Below are 22,791 nucleotides of genomic sequence, written 5' to 3'. Positions count from 1 at the left end.
TTAAGTAGCTCAGGCTGGGCTCCAATTGTAGCCCTACCCCCTCGGACTCACAGGTTGCTGGGGTTCCAGGCCTGCTCCGGATTCCAGTGTTATGGGCAGCAACCTCCAAACCTTTATCCTCACCGGGACCTTCCTGGCCCCGGTCTGCGTTCGCGCTTGCTGGGAAAAACCTGCTGCTGGCTGGGTCACAGAGCAGCCAGGTCACTAAGGACACAAGCTGGGGGTGGGGACCTGCGGGTCTGGGGCTTTGCCAGTCAGGAGGTAGGGACAGCCTGCGCGTGACTTCTGGGAGAATCTAGTGTGGGCTGGGGTGTGTCTCAGCGGGAATCCCTGTCGCTGGGTGGGGACAGGCGGGGAGACAGCCAGGAGCCAGCAGCCTCCCTTGCTGGAGTTTCAGGCCGTCCTGGGGTTTGGGACGGAGACAGGAGTGAATAGCCGGGGGAGATCGGGACCGCCCGAACGGTCCTGGGACTTGCCCAACGCCCAGGTGGCCGAGCTTCCAGTCTGGGAAGGACAAGGTTGTGGGGCATCGGGTTAGAGGGGAAGGCGGATGGCGCAGACTCGGGGGAAAGAAGTCCCGCAGCAGGGTGTCCAGTGTACGGGGTCGCAGAAGGCTGGGCGAGGCGCAGGCGGAGCAGGGATACAGGCGACTTCCTGAGATTCATGAGCCCCGGGTGCGCCGCTGGGCGGGGACCTGGCTGGGCGGCTGGTCCCCTCCCCGGGGTGTGGCCGCCCCGGGCCCCTCCTCCGCTGCTGTCGCTCGGGTGCGGTGATCTTTCCGTGTTGTCTCCAACGCGCAGCTCCGTGCCGCAGCCCTCGCTTTCCTGTAAGGCTCGGGGCGCCCTCCCGTGCCCGGGATCCTCGGCTCGCCGACCCCTGGGCCCTGATCCCTGGACCCTTGCAGCGCCCCCTCCGGGCCGGGGAACTCAGCAGGGCGGCGGCGGGCGCGTCCGAGAGGCTAGGTGTCTCCATTGGTGGCGGCGGACGGCGCAGGCGTCCACGTGGCCTCCTGGGGCCCGGCCACTCCGGCGGCGCTGGGTCCCCGCGGCCGCGCGCCCTGACCGCGCCTCTCTGCGTCCAGCAGGACCATGGCCAACCTGGAACGCACGTTCATTGCCATCAAGCCTGACGGCGTGCAGCGCGGCCTGGTGGGCGAGATCATCAAGCGGTTCGAGCAGAAGGGCTTCCGCCTGGTGGCCATGAAGTTCATGCGGGTAACGCGGCCGCGCGAGTCCCCGAGGCCGGGAGGTCCGGCGCCCCCAGGAAAGGGGCCTGGGCGCCCCCCGGAGTTGTAGTCTGGACCCAGGTCCGGAAGTTCAGGAGCGGTGTCCTTCCTCCCTTCTGCGTGGGGTAGTGCTGAAAATGTGGGGCACCGATGTGAACCCCGACCCCAGCTCGTGGTTCTCCGCTTCTCCGGGCGACGTTTCACGGTGTCCCACGGCACCACGAGGGCGGGCGGGCGGCACTCGCGAGGCTCGCTCGGGTGGGGTCTCAGTGCACACCGGGAATGCGGCTTGAGAACCGCACCCAGACTTCTGGAGGACCTGCACCCCTCCGATGGGGAGCGCGGGTCCTGATGCGTCCCCTTGCAGGCCTCGGAGGAGCACCTGAAGCAGCACTACAGCGACCTGAAGGAGCGGCCCTTCTTCTCCGGCTTGGTGCAGTACATGCACTCGGGACCTGTGGTCGCCATGGTGAGTGGTCAGGGAGGGGGACCCCGGAAATGGCCCAGCGCCCGCCTCTTCCGAGCTGAGACTTGTTTCTCTGCTGCTCAGTTCTCAGTTTTACAAATGAGGCCCGCGGGGAATTATTCAGTTAACTAGGGCCTGAGAGTGGGGAATCGGAACTTAAAGAAAAAGACCCCATTAAAGTAAACCTCGCTAGACTTCTCTGCCTATAAGAAAGGCTAAATATATATATTCTGCTCGACTGGCGTTTTGATCGCATTTTCCTAGAAACTTAAAATTTTCTGAATAAAAATTGGTGTAAGTATGCTAGGAATGGTGGCACATTCCTGGAATCCCTGCATTTGGAAGGCTGAGGCAGGAGGATCAGCCTGGTGTGCATAGTGAGTTGAAGGCCTGCTTGAAGTGCATGAGGTCTCAAAATGATACTCTTTTTAAGTCTAATAAATGAAACCAAAATTCTGCAGTCCTGTGGTGGAGACGCAGCGTTTTTGGATGGTGTTAATGCCCTGCTGGGAGTGAACAGGCATAGAGTGTGGAATGGGACAGGTCTTCCCTTCTGTGCCACCAGTGCCCTCTCCTCTCTGTCTTCTGGGCGCTCCTCCCACGGATTATTCCAGTAATAAAGTCAGCCTACTTATCTTCTGTGTTTGTGGTTGTGTAAGAGTTCCTTATTCTTGTTTATCTGTCTAAAGTATTTGTAAAGTCTCTACCTCCGGAGGGGTGGCTTCCCTGTATCCTAATTTGGGAAGGATTCATTTTGTTTTAAGACAGGGTCTCATGGATTCCAAGCTGGCCTCAGACTCATGGCACTCTTCCTGCCTCAGCCTCCTGAGTGTGGGATTACAGGTGTGCACCATGGTGTCAGGAATGAAGTTTTTTTATGCTGCGGTCACCTGACTGGGATGTTACTGAGCAGTTCCTGAGTGATGGATGTGTGCTTTTGGTGGCTTTGATGTGGCATGAGGTCCCCAACAGGTCCCGTCTCCCTTCCTGCCTAGGTCTGGGAGGGGCTGAACGTGGTGAAGACTGGCCGAGTGATGCTGGGTGAGACCAACCCTGCCGACTCCAAGCCAGGCACCATCCGAGGGGATTTCTGCATCCAAGTGGGCAGGTGAGTGGGGGTGGGGAGCATATCCCATATTTAGAACTTTAAGTGGTGATTATCATTGGATAATGCTGTCATAATAGCTATTTCCCTAGGTTACTTAAAACTTAAAGCTTAGCTGGGTTTTTAGCACAGTGGCATAAATGCCTGCCTGCCAAACTCCAGGTCATGAGTTCAATCCCTAGTACCAAAAAAAGAAAAAAAAAAATTAAATAAAAAATAGAAGCCTAGAGTGGTGGTGCATGCTTGTATTCCCAGCTACTTGGGAGGCTAAGGCAGGAGCATCCCAAGTTCAGAGGCAGCCTGGGCAACTTATTGAGAAGCTACCTCAAAAATATAAGCATGTATGTCTTGTTTGGGTTCTACAAATCAGTGTTGTAAGAAATGAAATACAGATTCTAGTCAGGGTTTTGCTCATTTTTTAAATTTGAGGAAGATTAGTTTACACCAATAGGCAACCTTGTGGTATAAGCACATTTTGAGGAGGAACTTGTAAGTTGAACCAAGGGATCTTTTCCCCCCATTTTTATTCAGTACTAAAAGAATTGAATTCAGGGCCCTGGGAAGTGTTCTGCCCTTGAACTGTGTCCCTAGCCTGGAGATTTTTTTCTCTTTTTCGAGACTGGAGTTTTGTTCTTATTAGACTGGTGTCACGCTCCTGGACTTAAGCAGTCATCCTGTCTCAGCCTCCTGGAGGAGCTCAGACTGCAAAGCAGCTGGGACTACAAACGAACCCCATTAGGCCTAGTACATTTCTAGTATTAAGAGTTGGCTTTCAAATAAACTACCACTGCTCTTGTGGCACAGACTTGTACTCTGTGTGGGCCTGGGTGAGGCGGGTCTGCTGCAAGCTCGAGGCCAGCCTGGGCTACACAGTGAAATCCTGGCTCAAAACAAATCAGACCGAACCAAAACAGAGAAACTTTGGAGTAGGTACTCAGTTGTGTAAGTGGGAGGTGAGCTGAAAACATGCAGAGTGACTGTCCCCGGGTATACCGAGACATACACTTGCCTTGTTGGGAGACGGATCTCTAGTCCAGCAGCCTGGAACTAGTGACCCTCCTGGCCTCTGGGCTGACGCCTGCACTCGGAAGCGCACTAACCGGCCGCTGCTCTCTGCAGGAACATCATCCATGGCAGCGACTCAGTGCAGAGTGCAGAGAAGGAGATTGGCCTGTGGTTTAAGCCCGAGGAGCTGGTGGACTACAGGAGCTGTGCCCACAACTGGATCTATGAGTAGAGGTGCTGACCCTCTGGCTTTGGTTACCAATAAAGATGGGGATGGAGTGCTGCAACCTGTGCATCCTTTGTGGGGGTGGGGAGGGATGGTAGGGGTAAGGGCGTCCCCTTGGGTCTCCCTGGAGGGCGATGGCCCAGAGCCTCCCTGCGACTCAGGATTGAGGCCTGAACCTAGTGCTTGGCCACGTTGGTCGCCAAGTGGTGTGACCCCACATCCTTTCCAGTCCCTGGATTATTTAATGTGCCAGTTTCTGGGGCTAGACGAGGTGGTGTAGACCTGTCACCCTCTGGGAGGCAAGAGGATCACAAATTTAAACCAGCCTGGTTAACTTAGCAGGACCCTGTCTTAGCTCAATTTGAAGGCCCTGGATTCTGTCACCAGCATACACAGAAAAATCTCAGCTTTTGAGGCTTAATGCGCACTTGACACACGTGCAGCAGCATCTTCCAAATCTGCCTTTGAGGCTGGGACTGTTTTGTTACAGTGGCAACAGGAGTCTGCATCCCTGCACTGTGTCAGGCTCCTTTCCCTGGCCAGCAGGGGCTCCACCCAACACCCTGGCCAGCACCCCCACAGAACCCACCATTCCCCGATGGCGCACCCTCAGAGAATTGCACGAATAGAGCTTTTCATTTTATTTTGTGTAAAAAAGGGCAAATTTAGTGAATTATTTTCATCTTGTACACAAAGTTATAATTTTAATGCTTTTCACATCCATGCTGAAAATTTGCAGTTTGGTAAAAATGAAAGGAACATAAATTTCTCTCAAGGAATTTTTCACGCCATTATATACACTTTATGAGAAAGTTTCAAACACTTTCTCAATGATCACGTTACCAGAAAATAAAAGATTAAATTTGTACAGATATTGATCTATATATCAAGTACATACAGAAATGATGTAAAAACCTTATACAGTTTACTTTGACCTCTGTCCTCAAAAGATTTGCCCAGGGACAGATGCTTACCCTTTGTATAAATGACTGTGGCTTTATTTAAAATATGAAAATCAAAGAGGAAACCCAGTTTAATCACAGTATTTTAAAATTCCTTCCCAATATTAAAAGATCATTACCAAATATATAGCACCATAATACAAATATTGATGGGAAAGGGTATTCACATCACGCAAAATTAATAATAAAACAAACAAACACTGAAAACCCGTGTTAGTATCCGTAGAGTAAGAAGTTGATAACAGCTTTAGCTTAATCCTCGTACACAGCAAGGAAAATGTGAAAGTTTAAACTACCTAAGTCCCCAAGTAATCCTAACAGGGAAACAAGGAACAAAATACAAACTCAAGGTCAGCAGTGCATCCTGAACCTTGAAGAGGAAGGGCCGCTGAGCTGTGGGGGTCCATGGGGTGGGTTATGGCTAAGAGTCCCCACGGCGTGGTCCTGCAGAGGAGCCCGGGCTGCCTTGCCTGGCCCTGCCCTGCCAACTGCAGCAGTAGCGGGGTCCCAGAATGCCGAGCCTGGCCTCGTGGTCGGCTTGGACGCTTGTGAGACTGGCTACAAAGCAGTGGTTCACAGGCTAATCCCGGGCTTCTTGGCCCCGGCTCCTGCAGGGCCGAGGAGGAGGAGGAGGAGGACGGCTGCACCCTCCACCCGCGCCTTCCCCAGCTAAGGTCTGGGAAGGTTAGGGTCTGGGAAGCGTGAGGATGTCACACGGACAGTAGGTCCCTCTCGGCAATGCTGTTTAAGATAAATATCCAGTAATTTAACAGCTGAATTCACATATATTTGACACATGAGAATCAACGTGCGTTGATGTGATCGCGTTTCTGCCCTCAAAGAGTCAGTGTGAGAAACGGTGACTGCGATTTCATAAATTCTTACACTATAAAGTAACACATTTACTTCCAGTAGCTACTACAAAACCTTATGTTATTAACCCCTCTTGCATAGAATGAGGTAAACCTGTGCGTATTACCAATGCTATTATTCCCAAAAGTAGAGCAATATTTTAGAAAATAAATTGCTGGTTTTTTTAAACGTTCTATGCATTTTAAAATTCAAACAAAAAATCTTACCTAAAATGGTCTCCTGGGGCTTTCCATTGTTTAAAGCATTCCATAGGCCAAGGACCCAGAGGTTAACTGCTCTGGTTAACTCCTGGCCGCCCCGCCTATATTCCAGAGGAGATGGCCACGGTCAGCACTCTGCAGAGGCCCGGCTAAGACCCAGGAGCACTTCTACGACAGATGAGTGAATTCCTGAGAGTTTAGTTATGAACCTCACTGGTAAACGCTAGAGCTCTCATTCAGTCACAGCTCGGGAGACAGCTAGAAAGCAGAGAGCAAACCTTTCTTCCATTTACCCTTGTATCCTATTTTTTAAAGGAAGCCACGTGAATTTTAAAAAGGGAATGTTTGTAGTGGTCCAAATCAATTATTACTTGTATATTTTGATGACAAAAACCATGTATATGGAATTTTAAGAAAAATGAAGTCCTCTTTCAGTTTTGTTTTCTAACAAATCCAGGACAGCTAGAAGTGGAGCTGGAATGATTTTGAAATCTGAGGTTTTCTGGCTTTGAGTAACTGACTTGGATTCTCCTGGCGACACTGAACATCTGTTTCAGGGTATGGCCATGCGCAGTTACTGCCTCTCAGGGTGGGGGAAATGGCCAAGAACTGACTGGATCCCTACCGGGGCTGTATTTTTTTTAAGCAAGGAAGATAAACTCAGGACTATACTGCATCCTCCCACCCTGTGCCGTGGAGATTGAGAGCCTATGTGTCTTGCCAACCATTCCAGTTTAACACTTTAGTGTTAGGATCATTTTGATCATTTCTGACCTCAAAGAGAACATATAAAAGTATCCAGAGTTCTTCCAGTTTCATACAGAACTCCAAATAAATTTTCACAGAATGAAAAACATTTCTGTACAAACATTTAAAATGGGCTATAATAAAACGCCAGCGAGCAGCGTGACGCCCCTGTCGCAACCTCGATGGCGCTGGGCCCTCCTGAAGGCCTGCTGCCTATTTCTGCGGCAGGGGAAGCTGTAGGAAGTGTCACTGGCCTAACTTCTAAAATCTGAGTCTCCCAACAGGTACCAAAAAAGGTTCATGTTTATGACAGTTCATTTGCATTTACAATTATATCCTTCTTAAATCATTTCCTTCAATCCTGCTACCTAAGCTTTAATCTTACCAAAAAAGTTAGAATTTCAGTTCTTGTTAACAATGCACATAAATCCAAACTTGGAAAATATTACAAAATTCTTTCAAAAGCTTCAAATACAACACAAAAATTGTCCATCTTTATAAATTGAAAAATTTCCCCCTCCCAGACTAAAATAGTTTCCCACCCACCTGAAAAATCTGGAACTGAAATTTTCTGTTTAGCAAAATGTCCCAGTAGAGTAGCCTGCTGCACAGCTGGATTGGTTATAAATCAGTTCTGTGTAAAAGCCTCCCTGCCCGCCCGCCCACCCTCAGTTCTGGAGCCGGCTCAGGGCTCCTGCTTGATGTAGAAGTTGGCGGAGCCATTGCTTTCCTGATCTGACGCTCCCTGGAGAAAGGTGTAGTCCTCACCGTCCAGCAGCTCCTCCTTCAGCTGCAATGTGGTCACTGCAAGGGGGAGAAGAGGAGACGGTGTTACCAGGCCTTTGGATACCCAGGTCGCCTTGTCTACTCCTCCACCAGCTTCAGTCAGCAAGACTTCCTCCTGTCTTCTCTGACCCCTGGAGGGCTGGGAGGGGGGCTCTGGGGTAGCTCCTGAGAATGCATCATGAGGCCCTAAGTTTGACTGAGCCCTAGCACTGCAAAAAACAATGAAAACCAAACTCCAGAAGTAGGAGCATTCAAGCTGTTCTTTTTGTGGTGCTGAAGACTGAATCCAGGGCCTAGTGCATGCTGGGCCAGGACTCTTGTCAGTGCACCCCCACACGGACTGGGAAGGGACAGGGCGACATGGCACACTGGACACTTCACAGTGGACAGCATCACCAGAATATTCTTGGTAATGATGCTCACTAATGCAACTACAATGATTAGTCTTTCACACGAGTAAGCATTCACTTTTATGCTGATGCCTACAGACATGACATTCTCATGTGTTTCCAAAGTACAATGCTTTTTTTTTTTTTTCTTTTTTTCCCTTTTTTTTTGTCTTTTTCCTTTTTATCTGTACCGGGGATCAAACTCACGATGCCTGCTTTCAAGGCAGGCGTTTATGCTGCTGAGCTAAACCCCCAGCCCCCAAAGTACAATGCTTTGTAAGTAACACAATAAATATGACAAATTTAAAATAATGTTACTATTTTCCAAGGACACTTTCCTTCATTTTGCATGGTGGAGGCTGAAGCCGGGGCCTCACATGTGCAAGGAAAGTACCCCAGACCACTGTACTATATAGCCCAGCCTAGATATTAAAAGACTCCCTGAAGAAATGAGATGAGTCTCCTACTAGAAATCAAAAATTGTAAGTTATGCAAAAATAGCACCAGTGACACAAATTATACACATGTAAACTCATAAAAAAGCTGACATTTAATAAATTCTCATACTGGAACTAAAATTATGGCAAACTTGGGTACTTATTCCAGTTCAAGTAAAAATTTACTGACAATGGAGATGTGAAAATCACCATTGCAAAGGCTGGGGATGCAGCTTAAGCAGCAGAGGGCTTACATAGGGTTCAATATGCAAGGTCCAGGGTTTAATTCTTAGCACCACTGGAAACCCAAAACAAACCAGAAGACGGATAAAATCTTTCAAAAATCAAAACCTGCTACCTTTCCCAGTGGGACTGCTGACAGCAGCTTTCACTGCTAAGGAGTCACCCAGGACTCCTTCTTAACCAGCACACAGTGGGCCCTGGAGTTTAGAGAGTCACGTTTCAACAGGTCTTTACTCTGCGGGACTGTGTGCTGGCCAGACTCTTTGGGAGGGCTCCTTCCACTGTATGAACCAAGATTAAGAAAAAACAATTGTGGGACATGGTGGTGCACTCCATCAATCCTAACACTGGGGAGGCTGAGGCAGGAGGACAGCCTGGGCTACAAAACAAAGTGAGTTCCAGGCCAGCCAGGACTGCACAGTAAAAAAGACAAAAGAAGAAATAAAGTGGGGCCTGGTGGCACATAACTGTAATCCCAGCATTTAGGAGGTGGAGGCAGGAAGATCCTTTGGAATTGACTAGAGTGAGATCTTATCTGAGAAGACAGTCATAAAAAAAGCAATTTTATTTTGCTGGGCCCCAAAATGATCTTAGGCCAAGTTTAGCTGAGTTTTTCCTGTGTTCTTGTGAACCTCCAGTCAGCAGCCCTCCAGTGGATCACACAGGGCCTTAGGGGGCACCAGATTCCCCTCCCCAGCCCATCCTGCAGTCTGCCACTAAGGATCCCTACAGCTGCAGACTTGTGTTGGGATTTCTTCAAGAACTCAGTGGAGCTGCAGATTTCTGAAGAACCAGGGAGGTGCCTTCTGTACAGCCCTGTGCCCCCTCCACCGGCCCTCCTTGGCTGGGGGCGCTTCTTCGGCCCTGGAGATGGAAACCAGCGCTTCCTGAGTGGCAAGAAAGCACTCTACTGTTAGCTACAGAGTCCTAGTTTTCTTTTACCATGGAGTGACTGTTTTGTTATGGGTTTTTTTGATAGTGAAGATCCAACTCATGACCTCGAGTTTACCAGGCAAGCGATTGAGCTGCAGAGCTAAACCTAGGACCCCTGGAGTAACTATTTTGAAACTAGAGATTTGACACAAATCAGAAAAACAAATAGATGGGCCATAGGAAGGAGCACTGCCCTGTGGCTGTGCCTCCCTGCTGGGCAGTGGCTCCACACTAACAGCCTGCCTTTTTGTTTTTGTCTGATACCTGTTTTTCATTAAAATCTTAGAGGAGTATAACCTCTAGTCCGTCCTCCTGGTTACAGGTTCCACTGAGTTTCCTGTAGTCAAGTGTAGTTCAAAGTGCTGTTTTCTTGCTGATCTGTTTTTTCTTTTGAGACAGGTTCTAGGTGTGTGGCCCAGGCTGCCCCAGACCTCATTAACCTCTTGAGCCTCAGGGTGCACCACCATGCTGGGCTGTTTTGTCCTCTTCTACCCCAATCTTTTAATGTGCTTAAGTGTAAGTTAAACTTTAGGTATATGGGGAGAAAACCAGTTTGTACATACGGAGTTCCTACTCTGGGGTTTCAGGCATCTGTTGGGGCACCTGGAACAGGTAAGGAGACTATGTGGAACATAAACGGGAAACTGTCACACTGAAAAATACTGATTTACCAGGTGGATTAGGACTCACATGTATCTGGGTAGTAAGTATTTAAGTTTTTCATAGATAATAGCACTACGCGCAACAATATGTGCTGTATTTCTTGATTTTTCTGTTTTGTTTTTGTGGTGCTAAGGATCAAACGTAGGGTCCTGCATATGTCAAGCAAGCACTGTACCACTGATCTGTTCCCCAGCTCGCATGTCCGGATTTTAGTTACAGATTACTTTAAAAAACAGTCTATCTGACTTTTGTACCATACTAATCTCTTGAGAGAGGACAATTTCAGCTTACTGTGGTACTTGTTTGGACATTGATAGTGAAAAATAGTGTGAAAACAGAATAGCTAATATACACTATATACAATTCCAGCAGAACAAATACTAATCAGACTGTTGAAAGGTACAGCAAACTGTAGTTTTCTTTAAAAAACATGAATAACAAGGCTGTTACAGTAAACAGTATCAAATGTATTGCAGTTACCCTTCTAAACTAGACAGCATGCATTAATGTTAAGGACATTCCTCCTCCTCCTCCTCCTCCTCCACCACCACCACCACCACCACCACCACCACCACCGAAACAAAGCCCCGTTCATTAAAGGTGCAGTACCCACAATAAAAGGTTGACTGAACTGTGTCTGTCATGATGATCAGATGGCTAAATGAATGGGAATCACTGTGCTGCAGCCAAGCATGTGCCATTCAAATGGTCTTTCATCGTAAGAGCCAGACCGAGCTGCCCCGGCATCCTGAGGCTGTGTGCATCTGCCGCTAACCATACACTTCCCGATTAGGCTTCTATACACATTAAAATATGGAGATGATACACTTAAAAAAACCACTGAAGATAAAGGTGGAACACTCACTCCGATGAGCCATGTTTTCATGCAGTTCCAGCGTTTTTATGGGATCTAAGGTAAGGCCTGCCCAGTACGTTTTCGCCAATCCTTCCCCTTCTCAGTGAATGATGGATGAACTATAACACAGCCCGTGGCTGAAAGTCACTTTCTACACAAAGGCATGTTCTCAGCTCCGTCCTAAAAAGGAAGTCACTTATGACACTAATCTCTCACATTTCAGGAGAAAATCAAACCCAAATGACATTTTCCTGACTGCACAGACCATTAGCAACCAACTCAAAAGCTAACCCTAACCCGCACAGTGTTCAGATGCCTCAGGTGGCGGGGCCACCCCATGTGTCTTCACCAGAGAGAAATGACAGCTGGCCCCGCCCAGCAGAGGGGCTCCACAAACACGGCAGGGAGGGAAGTCATGTGCAAGGCCACGTGTGCTCTTGGGGCAAATTCTGCTTTACATGAATCAGAACCTTTCACAGAACATGACATACACTCCAAAATTCATCTGCCTCACCCAACCACATGCACCCAAAACCTAACACACACTCAAACATTCTGAGCTCACAGTATCTATACTTCATAAGGTAAGAGACGTTACTTTATAAACTTCACGTATGAAACAGAACCAGAAGCTAGAATGCTCGTTACATAGGACTTTGAAGGTTTTCCATGAAAAGCCCGGTAACTTTGTAATCCCAATTGGTTTTTCATGTAAAATAAAACCTGCAGTGTCCTCTGCACCAGAGTAACCTTCAGAAACAGAGTGGGAAGGAGCGAGAGGACCTAACACACTGTGACAGATGCAGAAGGTAAAGAACATTTCCTTCAAAAACGGGTCTTCTCAGAAAGAGGCTGGTAATTCCAGGTGTAAAAATGTTAGCAAACAGTAGAGAAGGGGACAGCTAGGTAAAACTGTTCTCTGGATTTTCAGTATACAAAAGGTATTTTAAAGAATGCTGGATAGATAATACAGCCCAGCTTAAAACCGGCACCTAGGACACAGCAGCAGACACGGGCCCCAGATCCAACTCTGGTCTGGCAGCACTGAGATCTGGACCCAGGCCTAAGGTCATCACAGCAAGGAACGGCTTTTCAGACCCACTTTGGTGACACCACCAAGGGCAAAACCTTCTGCACTCTTCCTTCCAATCCATTGCCCCAGCCTACCTGGTTAAATGTCACTTGCTGAGTTCACCAGTTTATACACGTAAACACGGGAGTGTGAAAATTCAACACCCAAATGGTGCAGGTACTGTCTCTCCACACCTAGGTTACTTGGCCACAATCATGGTAAGTGTCATCACCACAGAAACTGAGGTTCGTGCAGCACTGAAGCCACGTCCATGCCATGATAGAGGCCTCTGTACTGGGTACTGTCCAGCAGACCAGCGCCTCCAGACAGCCATCCCTGCCAAGCCACACACAACTGCCAGCCAGCCACATGATCGAGCGTTTCTAATGAACCACGAGTTGCCTCTCAACTCCATAACCTCCTCCCCGATGATGCCTCTCAGTGAAATGGCTACCAGCACCAGTGAGGATGAATTCAGACAAAAGCAAAGGAGAGACGGAGTGAGTCAGCATCTGTCACAGCACAGCACGCCCTGTCTCCCGCCACCCTGCCCAGCACTGTACCCTCTGCAGTACCTGCGGTGCCGGGTGGCGCGTTACCTGTTTTGAGGCTGGGCCTGAACTCTCGGCTAGTGCTGGGAGGCGGGAGGGCCTCCGGGGCTGTCTGTGCCGGCAGGGCTCGGTATGGAGGAGGAGTCAACTCTTCGGCCCCAGAGAGGCTCCTCCGCACCGCACCTGTCATGGGCAGGCTCGACAAACTGACAGGCTTCTTCCCAACTGGCATCTTCCTCTCTAAACATCAAGTCAGACTGAAGTGAGCTTCGACCCGCGTGGTGGCAGGAAAAGTGCATTGTATAACATGGAAGGCTGGGCACACAGGGCCCTGCCGAAAACCCGCTACACCAGGCTGCGTAGGAGGCAAGGGCATGTGTATGTATGTGTGCGTGTGTGTGCGTGTGTGTGTGTATGCGCGAGCGCGCGTGCATGTGGCGGGAGAATAACGGGGACAGTTTCTACTTTCTCAATGTCTGATAACCCTGGTTCTGACTCCCAAATGAATCTTAAAATAAAGCAAAATGAACAGGAAAGCACTTAAAAGAGTAGAGAACATCTAGCCAATTGCTTTCAAGAAAATCTTAGCTTGAGGAGGGGTGAAAGGCCAAAACTAAAGGAAGAGGAAGCACGCTCTGGTTTTTCTGCAGAGCCTGAGCCTCCTGCAGGCCAGGCTGCCTGACACTTCCCACCCTTCAGGGGACCACGAGAGGAAGTTTCTAATGGGCCCCCGGGCGGTCAGCAGGCTCCTCTAGACAGTACCCATATACACTGTGGAGTGCGCTTCCCGTTTAGTGAACAATACACTTATTCTTAAAAGCACTTCTAAAATGCAAAGTTCACTGCATGTTGTCTTCAAATTCTTAACTTCTTCTGAAACAAATTTATCATACCCTTGGGTTACATAAGTCTTCCAGGATGCACACAATTTCACCAACCAAAACTACACCCTGAATTCTGCAGGTACTGAGCCGCCAAGTTAAGTGCTTCTATCGGGCTGAAAGCAGGTCATATCCATCTCTGTGATGGTAAATTATGCCTGTTTTCCTTCACAGAGTGATCAGAATTTTGCTTCACAAAGCTGTCACTTACAGACAGGCGTACCTACGCTGGATGGTAGACAGCAGTATGGTTTAGAAGCCAGGGCTTTTTCTACTAGAATTCATACTTAAGAGGTAAAAAAGGGCAAGCAGAACTCTAGCTCACAGTACTCACAGGAGCCCTGAAAACAGGGCAACTTAAGACAGAAATTAATGCTGCTTTTCCTGCTTCAGAATTACTACTAGAAACTGGATGGGCTACACGATCCTCTAGGTACATTTCTCTTCCCTTCAGCAGTGCCAATGAACACTTTTCCTTCTGCAGAACAGCCTGCTACCGATAAGCTACAATGATGGAGCCAGCAACTGACTGCTCTAACAAGGAAGCGCTAGTGAAGACTGGGGAAAGATTTTAAGTACCAGAACACCCGAAGAGCTCTAAGATAGAACAACACAGCTGGGATACAATAATCTACCAGCAAACTGAAGACAGAGTGTCGTAGCCCTACCGCAACCATGCATGCTGGCCTGTAACGGATGCCTTAGGTTGGTAAACCCCACATTTATTTGGGCAACTGAACTTTTGTGGGAGAAGTGTCTAATGAACAGCTGAGTCATTTACTGGGGAGCACATGGTTCCTTCACAGTAGAAATGGCTTTTTTTTCCTCTGTCTTTTTGAGACAGGGTCTCGCTATGTAGTTCAGGGAGCTATGTAGTTGAGCTCACTTTGTAGCCCGGGCTGGTCTCGAACTCGAAACAATCCTCCTGCCTCAGCCTCCCAAGTGCTGGGATTACAGGCATGAGCACCACACCTGGTGGAAATGGCTTAACACAGCACCCCCAATTCCTTTCCTTTCACTTTTTTGTTGTTTTTTGGTGCTTCTGGAAACTGAACCCAGGGCCTTCCCACTGAGCTACACAGCCACCTTGAGACAAGGCCTCTCACTGATTACTGGGCTGGACCCTATAATCATCCTGCCTCAGCGTCCCAGAGTCATGCCTGGCTCTGGCAGTGTCATTCAGCCAGTTTTCCCTGTAAGATTTTGGCAACAAACCCTGCTGAGTTGGCAACGCATCATAACCGTTACCTCGCCTCCTCCCTTTCTTTCCTGAGCTTCCTGTGCTAAGTGGGCTTCATCACAGACCTACCACCGCAGGCCTCACCCCTAGTTATTTCTGAACAGGGTCTCCATGTGCCAGCCACACTGGGCCTGAACTTGCACACCTTTCTGCCTCAGCCCCCTGAACAGCAGGGGGTTCATGGTGTAGAGGACACCAAAGGGCTCTCCTTACATACAGAGCCATCACCTCCACCGCTGTTTTCTTGTCCCTTCACCTGGCTTTAAGCAGGGTGAGTGGGGCGGCTACAGCACTGATGGATCCCCTTAATGCTGAGCCTCAGGCCTGTTTTCTCACTTGTCTGTCTCACCAAATGGCTGAGTCCAGCAGGATGGCAGAGCCAATGATCCAGGAATACCAAGAGGCTTCAGTCTAGAGGTAAGAGGCTGTGTCTCTCCAGGGCACAAACTTTTACACAGTGAAGACGAAAGCATCGGCCTCCCAAACATCAAATGCCTCCTCAATTGTGTGAGGCAGACTGCTCTTTCTGCAAACCTTTCTCTCTGCTTACTGCAGAGGTGCCTCCCGGCACCCAGGCTAGCTCGGCTTGGAGCACTCATGCAATTCGCACTGTGCCACCGTTCTCACTTCACTCATCCTTAGGCGCTGCCCTCTTCGTGAATAAGAGTTGAGGCATTTGTTCCGTGAACCCTCCTCTAGACTGTACTCAAAACCCCTGGCTGCTTGTAACTGTAAACATGTCTCAGTGTCTTTATTCTCGCTGTGGGTTGCACTACAGGTGATAAATTAAAATTAATTTGCCAAAACTCCAAAAACATTTCCATGGGATTACAAATACAAACTTCCTGGACTGCGATGAGGACAAGAAAGGGCTTCAATGCATGGCCAATGCAAGTATCTGTAATACAGCTGTGCACCAGCAAGCGTTCCAGTCTGTAAGTAGTAGTATGCAGCGAAAGGCACATGCACTGCATTTCTTGTGGAAAATCCCAGCTGGGTGTGGTGGTGCACACTTGCAATCCCAGCACGCAGGAGGCTGAGGTAAGAGGGTCACCACCAAGTCCAAGGCCACCCTGGGCTATACAGCAAACATGCAGTCTCAAAGAAAAAAAAAAAAAAAAAAAAAAACCCAACAACTGTCAGTTCCCACATTCATCTGATACCAGGGATTTCTACTATGGGACCACAGGACTATAGGCTTGTATGTTTTTTCTTTTTATGTTTGTAGAACCAACCCAAGATGCTAGAAATGTCACAACATTAAGAGCTATCAAAATGTCCAAGTCTGTTGCATCTACAGCTAAATTCATTTTTCTGGATAATTCAGAAATCTGGTAATGGTAAATATTACTAAAAATGGGGGTATTTGTATTATTACTCCATTAATTACACATTTTCCCCTTGTCCCTAAATTATAATTCAAAATAATTTAAACCTCATAAGCCAGAAACAAACCTTGTAACAGTTACAGTTAAAAAAAAAAAAAAAAAAAAAAGTAAATGGTTGAGACCACATCTGTAAATCAGGAAGAATTACTCTTCATAAACCACAGAGTAAACAAAAACCATTCTTTTTCTTTTTTGTACCAGGGATAGAACTCATGACCTTGTGCTTGCCAGACAGGTGCTTACGGCACTGAGTTAAATCCCTGGTTCACAAAAACCATTCTTAATTTGATGTCTCGTAATACAATTCTGAAATTCTTTTCTTTCTTTTTTTTTTGAGACAGGGTCTTGCTATGCAGTTCAGGCTGGTCCTGAACTCATGTTATAACCCAGACTTTCCTTGAACTCACAGCAATCCTCCTACCTCGGGCTCCCAAATGCTAGGACCACAGGCATGTACCATAAGACAGATTACCTCAGCCCATGCCTCACTTTATAAAAAGCTTAGCCATCTCACCTGTTATGATTAATCCTCAGTATTAAATCCCCAGCTGACTTCTTCCTAACTACCCACATGAAGCAAGAAGCCCCTATGAGCTGCCTGGCTGCAATGCTCCCCGCAGTTCTTTTCTGTGAGCACCAGAGTCCCAAGCAACTTTGTGAGGCTTGGCCTGGAAAGTCCATGAACAGCAAGCACACGGCTGCAGGGCTCACCCGAGTGGCTGGGTGAGGGCTCACCCAGAAGGGTACCTGTCTGTGATGTGCACTGCAGTGGCTGCTAAAAAAAAAAAAAAAAGCTTAACCTTTTCATTTAAAAAATGATAAACACTGGCACAAGTGCTTGCCTGGCAAGTGTAAGATCTTGAATTTGATTCCCTGGTTCTAAAAAAAGAAACAAACAAAAAATGCCTATCACCTGAGGGTGAGAATACAGTGCGCTGAATTCTGCAGCTGCTTTTGTCTCATGGTTAATGAGACAGATCAGCATTTACTTAAAATCACAGCAAAGCAGCTGGAAAAGTCCTACAGTATCAATCCTCCAGTGCTTTTCTCTTAAAAACCAAACTGAATGAATTTATCTTGAAGTGGAATATTCCATGACAAATTTCACAAAGAGAAAAGCCAGTCACTTTCTACAGTAGGGAAAAATATTTAAGAAGAACTAAATATAGGTATCAATGTTTTTCATATTACAGTATGGCTATGAATGTCAACAGGAATTCAGTGTAAGGTAAAACCCAGCATAGAAAGTACTTTCAGGACTTTCTGCTTTGTTAGACACCAACTTGGACTTTCTCCAACTATATAAACAGTTGTACTTTCTTTTTTTTTGGCGCTGGGAATTGAACTCAGAACCTCATGCTTGCCAGGCAGGTGCTTATGACGCAGAGCTACATCCCTGGCCCCAGAGCTGTACTTTAGATAGGTTTATTGGGCTCCAGGTCTAGTATAAGCAAATACCCTTTTTTTTTTTTTTTTTTTAAATAGGAAGCTAAGCTTTGAATGGGACTGCATATTACCTGAGAATCATTCTTTGGCTCTACTTTTGACTATGTGTGCTTTAAATACTACAGCACTACTTCTCTGAGGTTTGCCTTTTACGGTATACTGCACCTTTAAGCATAATACAGACTGCACAATCATTAGTTCTCACGCAGCATGGAACTTTCTGCGCAAGAAAACTGTGGCCCCAAATGGTTAGTGATTAGAAAACGTGTGGAAACACCACATGGCGACCCACTTTTCTTATGTCCTTTGTATTGCTGGGACTTCGCCTTTTTCTTCTGTTTTGATGAAGCTGACTGACTTTCTCTTGATGCTGAAAAACAAAAGGGGAAAATTAGCACCAGATACTTTTTTACATTTCGGATAGAGCTGAGATGAACTATCTTTCTGAAGACCTCTATGGTTACACAAGTACATGAGGGTGTTATCTGTTCCTACAAAGTTGTGACCACTGGTAGCAGACTCCCTATGCGACACTATGTAGTCACACGGTTTTGGCCTGCGGAGGATGAAGCCAGGGCCTTATGCACTCGAAACAAGTCCTCCACAACTCCACTTTTTTTTTTGGGGGGGGGGGGAAGAGATCAAGCTAGATCTTTAAACTCACGAGCACAGCTGAATTTGGGCTGACTTGTTTCTCTAGGTTACTCTGTAATCAACTGGTGAGCTCACGTGACCACAGCACCGATGGTCTGACTCTGTGGTTCCCTTGTATCTGGGAACCAACTGGACACAGGCATATTTTTGTCCTTTGAGCTTGCAAGATGATTTACCTGAGATTGGTCCTCTGGAGAACCGCTGATTTGTTTTTGTGTTTGCTTCGTTTTTCTGAGACAGTGTCTTGCTATGTAGCCTACGCTGACCTCAAACTCAGTGATCCTCCTTGCCTTGGTCTCCCAAGTACGGGGACTACAAGTATGCGCCACCACAGCGAGCTGGAATTGTTAAGTTGTGCAAAAGGACACCTTTGCTGTACACCAACTTACACTGTGATGCCGGAGGCTGCAGCTGGTATCCAGTTAACTGACACCACCCAACAGGATAGAGGTCAGGGGACTCACAGTCTACCCACTGATCGTACTCTTCTTCCCATCCGTCAAAATGTATCCTCAAGAGACGATGAATAATTCGCGTTACTGTGGCTACACATATTAAACGTGGCTCCATGAGATCTACTGCTTCTAATTTCATTCCTACACGAAATCCGTGATTTGGAACATCCTGACACAAAGAAGAATGACCGACATTAGCAGTGTATGAAAGACACACAAGTCTGTAATCACTAAGAATGTGAAAGAGAGAAGGATTAGGGTCAGATCCAACCCCGTCATCAAACTGCAGCTCCAGTAATTCTTTCTGTGAACACGTTAGGATGGAGAAGTATTTAGGGGCTAGCTAGGAGGTGTACTCATTTCTACTTTACTCAGATCCAGAAAGAAACATTTTAAACAAAGGTGCTTTTCCTAAGGCTTTCTCATCGTGTGCTGTACGTAAATACGCATCTAATCTTCACTGGGCCGCCTTGGTACAGCAGAGCCGTTTCCATGGACCAGCGCTGCACCTGCATGCTGTGGGTAGGCGGCATGGCCACTTACCTTATTAAACAGTTTCACTGGCGCTGCCACGGAGCCGGTTTCCCTGAGGTAGTCAAACCATTTAAAAGGAAGCTTTGTGTAACCTAAGAATAAACAAACAACACACACACAAAACTGCTGAAGTAGCAGTTCATTCAAAATTGGCCTAACAGTAAGATGCAGGTAGAAAGTAACTCAACTCACACATCTCAGGTCTTAGGCAGTAGGAGAGACCTTTAAGTCAAGCCCTAACACTGAGACGCAGTGATCCCTTCCTGTAAGACAGGAGTCCTCCTCTGTAGACACAGAAGTATCCCGCTTAGCCATTGCAAAAGTGACAGCAAGGAGAGACTCTTGCTTTGTATGTTTTTGTGGCACAAGGGCTGTGCCATCATGGCTAAACTGAAAACCCAGAATTTGGTTTAATCCTAGGCTTTAGCATATTGGCACTCTATAGATGTTTTTCCATTTTTCAAAGAAAGAAAACTAACTGAGCAAATGTTATTTTTATAAACCTTTGTTTTTACTTCCCCTTCCGTCTTACAGAAAACCCTCAGAGGTCAGATACTGAAGTTAGAAAAATCATTAAGTCGTGAGGATTCTTTTTTGAGATAGGTTCTTGCTTGTGTAGCTCACATTGGCTTCACCTTGTTATGCAGCCCAGGCCTCAGCCTTCTGAGGGCTGGGGTTACTGGCATGTACCATGGCTGAGCTATGAGAGCTGTTAAAGACACACCTCTTTTTCAACTACCATGTGGTATTCTCTTCAAAGGCCAAGTATCCGTTTTCAGATGTTTCCATTCCCATATACAAGGCCTTATTGCGATCCTGGGAATACTGACTCACACTGTGATGTGCACAGGAGTCCAGGGAAAATCTCACCTAACTGATCACAACTGCTTAGCATGTATGCTTTAATGCCAACTGCAGCTCCTGCACATGTGTATCTGCAGATGTACAAGCCCAATACAGTGTCTACACAGCAAGAAAACAGCACTGCGTGAACACAGACAGAAGGTGCCTGTGGGCAGAGGCAGGGGCCCAGTGTCTTCATCGGAGTGGGAGGTACCTCTGGGTGGAGTAAGTTCAATCATGTTAATTTCACAGAAACCAACAGGGAAGATAGAAGGGGAGGTTGCGTGGTAACAGAACCAGTCAGATCCGTCTGCTGCTTCAGAGCCATCAATTCCAATCATCAGGTATCCGTCAGCCAGCACCTTTGAAATGAAGACAATCTCAAGTATGTGCAGTTAGACACCACTACTAAAGTATCTCTTCAAAGTAAAAAAGCATTTCTTACTGAATTGGCTACAACAATGGAAGTTACAACGAAACATGGTAAACTACAGTGTATACCACAGACAAAAGCAAAACTACTCAGAAATGTTCCAGAGGTGGAGAAAAACAGTACACTTGCTTCATATGCTGCTGCTGTCCTTATTTACCATCTGGTTTTCTACTGGCTAGTACTTTGGGCTTGAACTCAAGGCCTTTCGTACACCAGGCAAGTGTGTGATCACTGAGCTGTCTCCTCACCTCTGGTCCTTCCCGCACTGAGCCTAGGTCTGAGATTTAACACAGGGTCTTAGCACTGAGCCACACCACCAGCTCATCTTTTGTTCTGAGATAGTCTCTTGCTAAGTTGCCCACGCTGAGCCCAAACTTCGGTCCTCCTTCCTCAGCTCCCAGGGTGCCGGTACTACAGCCCTGAGATGCCAAGTCCAGCTTTCCTTCCTGTCATCACATTCCAAACAAGCTCCACCGTCTTTGAGCTCCAGCTCAGCTGTTCTTATGCTCTGGCCCATGCGAGGGCCCCCTGTATATGATTTGTTATGCTGTGCTGTTGTAACAAGTAGCTTGCCCCTCTTCTTTTTTTTGTGGGGTGGTGCTCTTTCTGAGACAAGGTCTCACTACCTAGATCAGCCGGACCTTAAACTCACTAAGTGGCCCAGGCTGGCCTGAGCTCACTGCAATCCTGCTGCAGTCTCCTGGGGGCGGGGGAGACAGCTATGTGGCACTGTGCCTGGCTTCACCTGTATTTTTTAAATTCCCCAGGAAAGCTTGATGCTCATAGGGAATTAAGAATCCTCTTCTAGAAATTTTCCTAAGAAAAGTTTATTAGGAGAGGGAAAAGGGAAGAAATGTAGTATTACCAATCGGAAAAAAATTCACAAAAAGCAAACACAGAAAATTGAAGATAAACTTGGTCTCATTATAACCCTGTGGTACTGACCAGCATTGAGCAGGAAGTCACTTAAATCAAAATGCTTCCTTAACCTAGGGTACACTTCTGCAAATATGGGGAGCAGATTCAAAATGACAATTTTAACAACAAGCAGCCTAAAAAGATGTGAAGCTGGGTGGTGCAGTGCATGCCTGTAATCCTAGTGTTGGGAAGGCTGAGGCAGGAGGATCACCATGAATTCACGGCCACCCTGAACAATCTAATAAGACCTTGTGTCAAAATACAAAATTCAAATTTATTTTGAATTTTTCAGTAATCGTCTCCTCATGAAATGTCCAGAAACACGTATTTTATGTCAAATGAATAAGCTGGGGGCCTCCTCCCTTTTTTGGTACTGGAATCTAACTCAGGACTTCAAGAATGCCAGGAAGGCATTATGCCACTGAGTTCTTATCCCTGGCCTGCCTCTGTCTTTTATAAATTATTTCTGTTTTTAAAAGCTATTATCTTTTTTGTTTTTGAGACAGTCTTACTTCACAGTGCAGGCTGGCCTGGCCTCACTCAAATCCTCCTACCACAGCTTCCCCACCGCTGCCCTTATAAGCAGGTGCCACCATACCGGCTTAAAACCTATTATCCTGGGCCAGGGATGGAGCTCAGCAGCACAACTGCCTGCCTGGCAAGCTCAGGGTCCTGAGTTTGATTCCTGGTACTCTCTCCTTGACAAAAAAAAAAAAAAAAAAGACCTACTATCTTAAAAAATAAATAAAAAACCCCATCATCTTACCTTTCTAATAGTTGCAACACATATTGTAGAAAGATTTAATGGGTCTATAGCCTCCAATTTCATTCCTTCCTTGAACCATTCTCCACTCTGGTCTACTTCTTTTACCTAAAGAATTATATGAAAGCACATACACTGCTATAAGCATTATCATCTTAATAATAATTAAAATATCACCAATCTGAAAAGGTCTACCAGATGCCTTCTCCTCTACCTAATATTATAACTCAAACTGCCATTAAGAAATAAAGAGAGTCCAGACAAACAGACAAAACTTAAGAATATTTATAGCAGAGATCTGTGACACCTATAAATTATAAGGTCTCAGTCCTATTAAGTGAACATATGCAACTGTGATTTCCGTAATTTTAGGAAAAAACCCACAACCCTCTTTCAAACTTAACTTACAAATGAGGGTTCTTATAAAAACTTCTTACCTTAGCAAATAAATGTGGTGGTGTATCAAAATGTCCATCCTGTTTCTTTGTAATATCTAC

The 22,791-nt window shown here is 46.9% G+C and overlaps 2 protein-coding genes across 13 annotated transcripts in view; one reads left to right on the top strand and one right to left on the bottom strand.

Annotated features, from left to right (window-relative positions):
* Positions 1-686: 686 nt before the first annotated feature.
* Positions 687-4,088, top strand: LOC106027056 (nucleoside diphosphate kinase B). 2 transcript variants are annotated; one of them, XM_013149508.3, is made up of 5 exons: positions 687-826; positions 1,085-1,214; positions 1,593-1,694; positions 2,687-2,799; positions 3,916-4,088. In XM_013149508.3, the coding sequence occupies exons 2-5, from the start codon at positions 1,089-1,091 to the stop codon at positions 4,031-4,033; spliced, it is 459 nt and encodes a 152-aa protein (XP_013004962.1). In that variant the 5' UTR covers positions 687-826; positions 1,085-1,088; the 3' UTR covers positions 4,034-4,088. The 2 variants fall into 2 exon arrangements, with proteins under 2 accessions (XP_013004962.1, XP_013004961.1); XM_013149507.3 differs by having other exon boundaries at positions 1,082-1,214.
* A 565-nt stretch (positions 4,089-4,653) lies between these two features.
* The window catches only part of Mbtd1 (mbt domain containing 1), a 57,422-nt gene continuing 39,284 nt past the window's right edge, over positions 4,654-22,791 (bottom strand). For 9 of the 11 annotated variants that reach the window (XM_023563840.2, XM_023563841.2, XM_023563839.2 and 6 more), the window contains 8 exons: positions 22,732-22,787; positions 22,298-22,402; positions 20,395-20,542; positions 19,347-19,429; positions 18,738-18,972; positions 17,987-18,064; positions 12,788-12,979; positions 4,654-7,613 (listed from right to left, as the gene is read on the bottom strand). In XM_023563840.2, the coding sequence (XP_023419608.1) occupies positions 7,495-7,613; positions 12,788-12,979; positions 17,987-18,064; positions 18,738-18,972; positions 19,347-19,429; positions 20,395-20,542; positions 22,298-22,402; positions 22,732-22,787 (1,016 nt within the window). In that variant the 3' untranslated portion in view covers positions 4,654-7,494. The remainder of the gene's footprint in view (positions 7,614-12,787; positions 12,980-17,986; positions 18,065-18,737; positions 18,973-19,346; positions 19,430-20,394; positions 20,543-22,297; positions 22,403-22,731; positions 22,788-22,791) is intronic. The other 2 variants (XM_013149501.3, XM_003466830.5) reach the window with 1 other exon arrangement.

This window comes from Cavia porcellus, unplaced genomic scaffold, assembly GCF_034190915.1.
Source record: "Cavia porcellus strain 051 isolate PalLab524CR breed Dunkin Hartley unplaced genomic scaffold, mCavPor4.1 scaffold_6, whole genome shotgun sequence".
NCBI lineage: Eukaryota > Metazoa > Chordata > Mammalia > Rodentia > Caviidae > Cavia > Cavia porcellus.
Note: the sequence above shows the minus strand (reverse complement) of the source record. Positions and strands in the feature narration are given on the sequence as shown.

What these genes read in the sequence shown, in the direction of transcription:
- LOC106027056 (XM_013149508.3), top strand. Translation starts at nt 1,089, where the DNA reads ATGGCCAACCTGGAACGCACGTTCATTGCCATCAAGCCTGACGGCGTG. An exon ending in TGGCCATGAAGTTCATGCGG is followed by an intron (nt 1,215 to 1,592) that starts GTAACGCGGCCG and finishes GTCCCCTTGCAG; the next exon opens with GCCTCGGAGGAGCACCTGAA. An exon ending in TTCTGCATCCAAGTGGGCAG is followed by an intron (nt 2,800 to 3,915) that starts GTGAGTGGGGGT and finishes TGCTCTCTGCAG; the next exon opens with GAACATCATCCATGGCAGCG.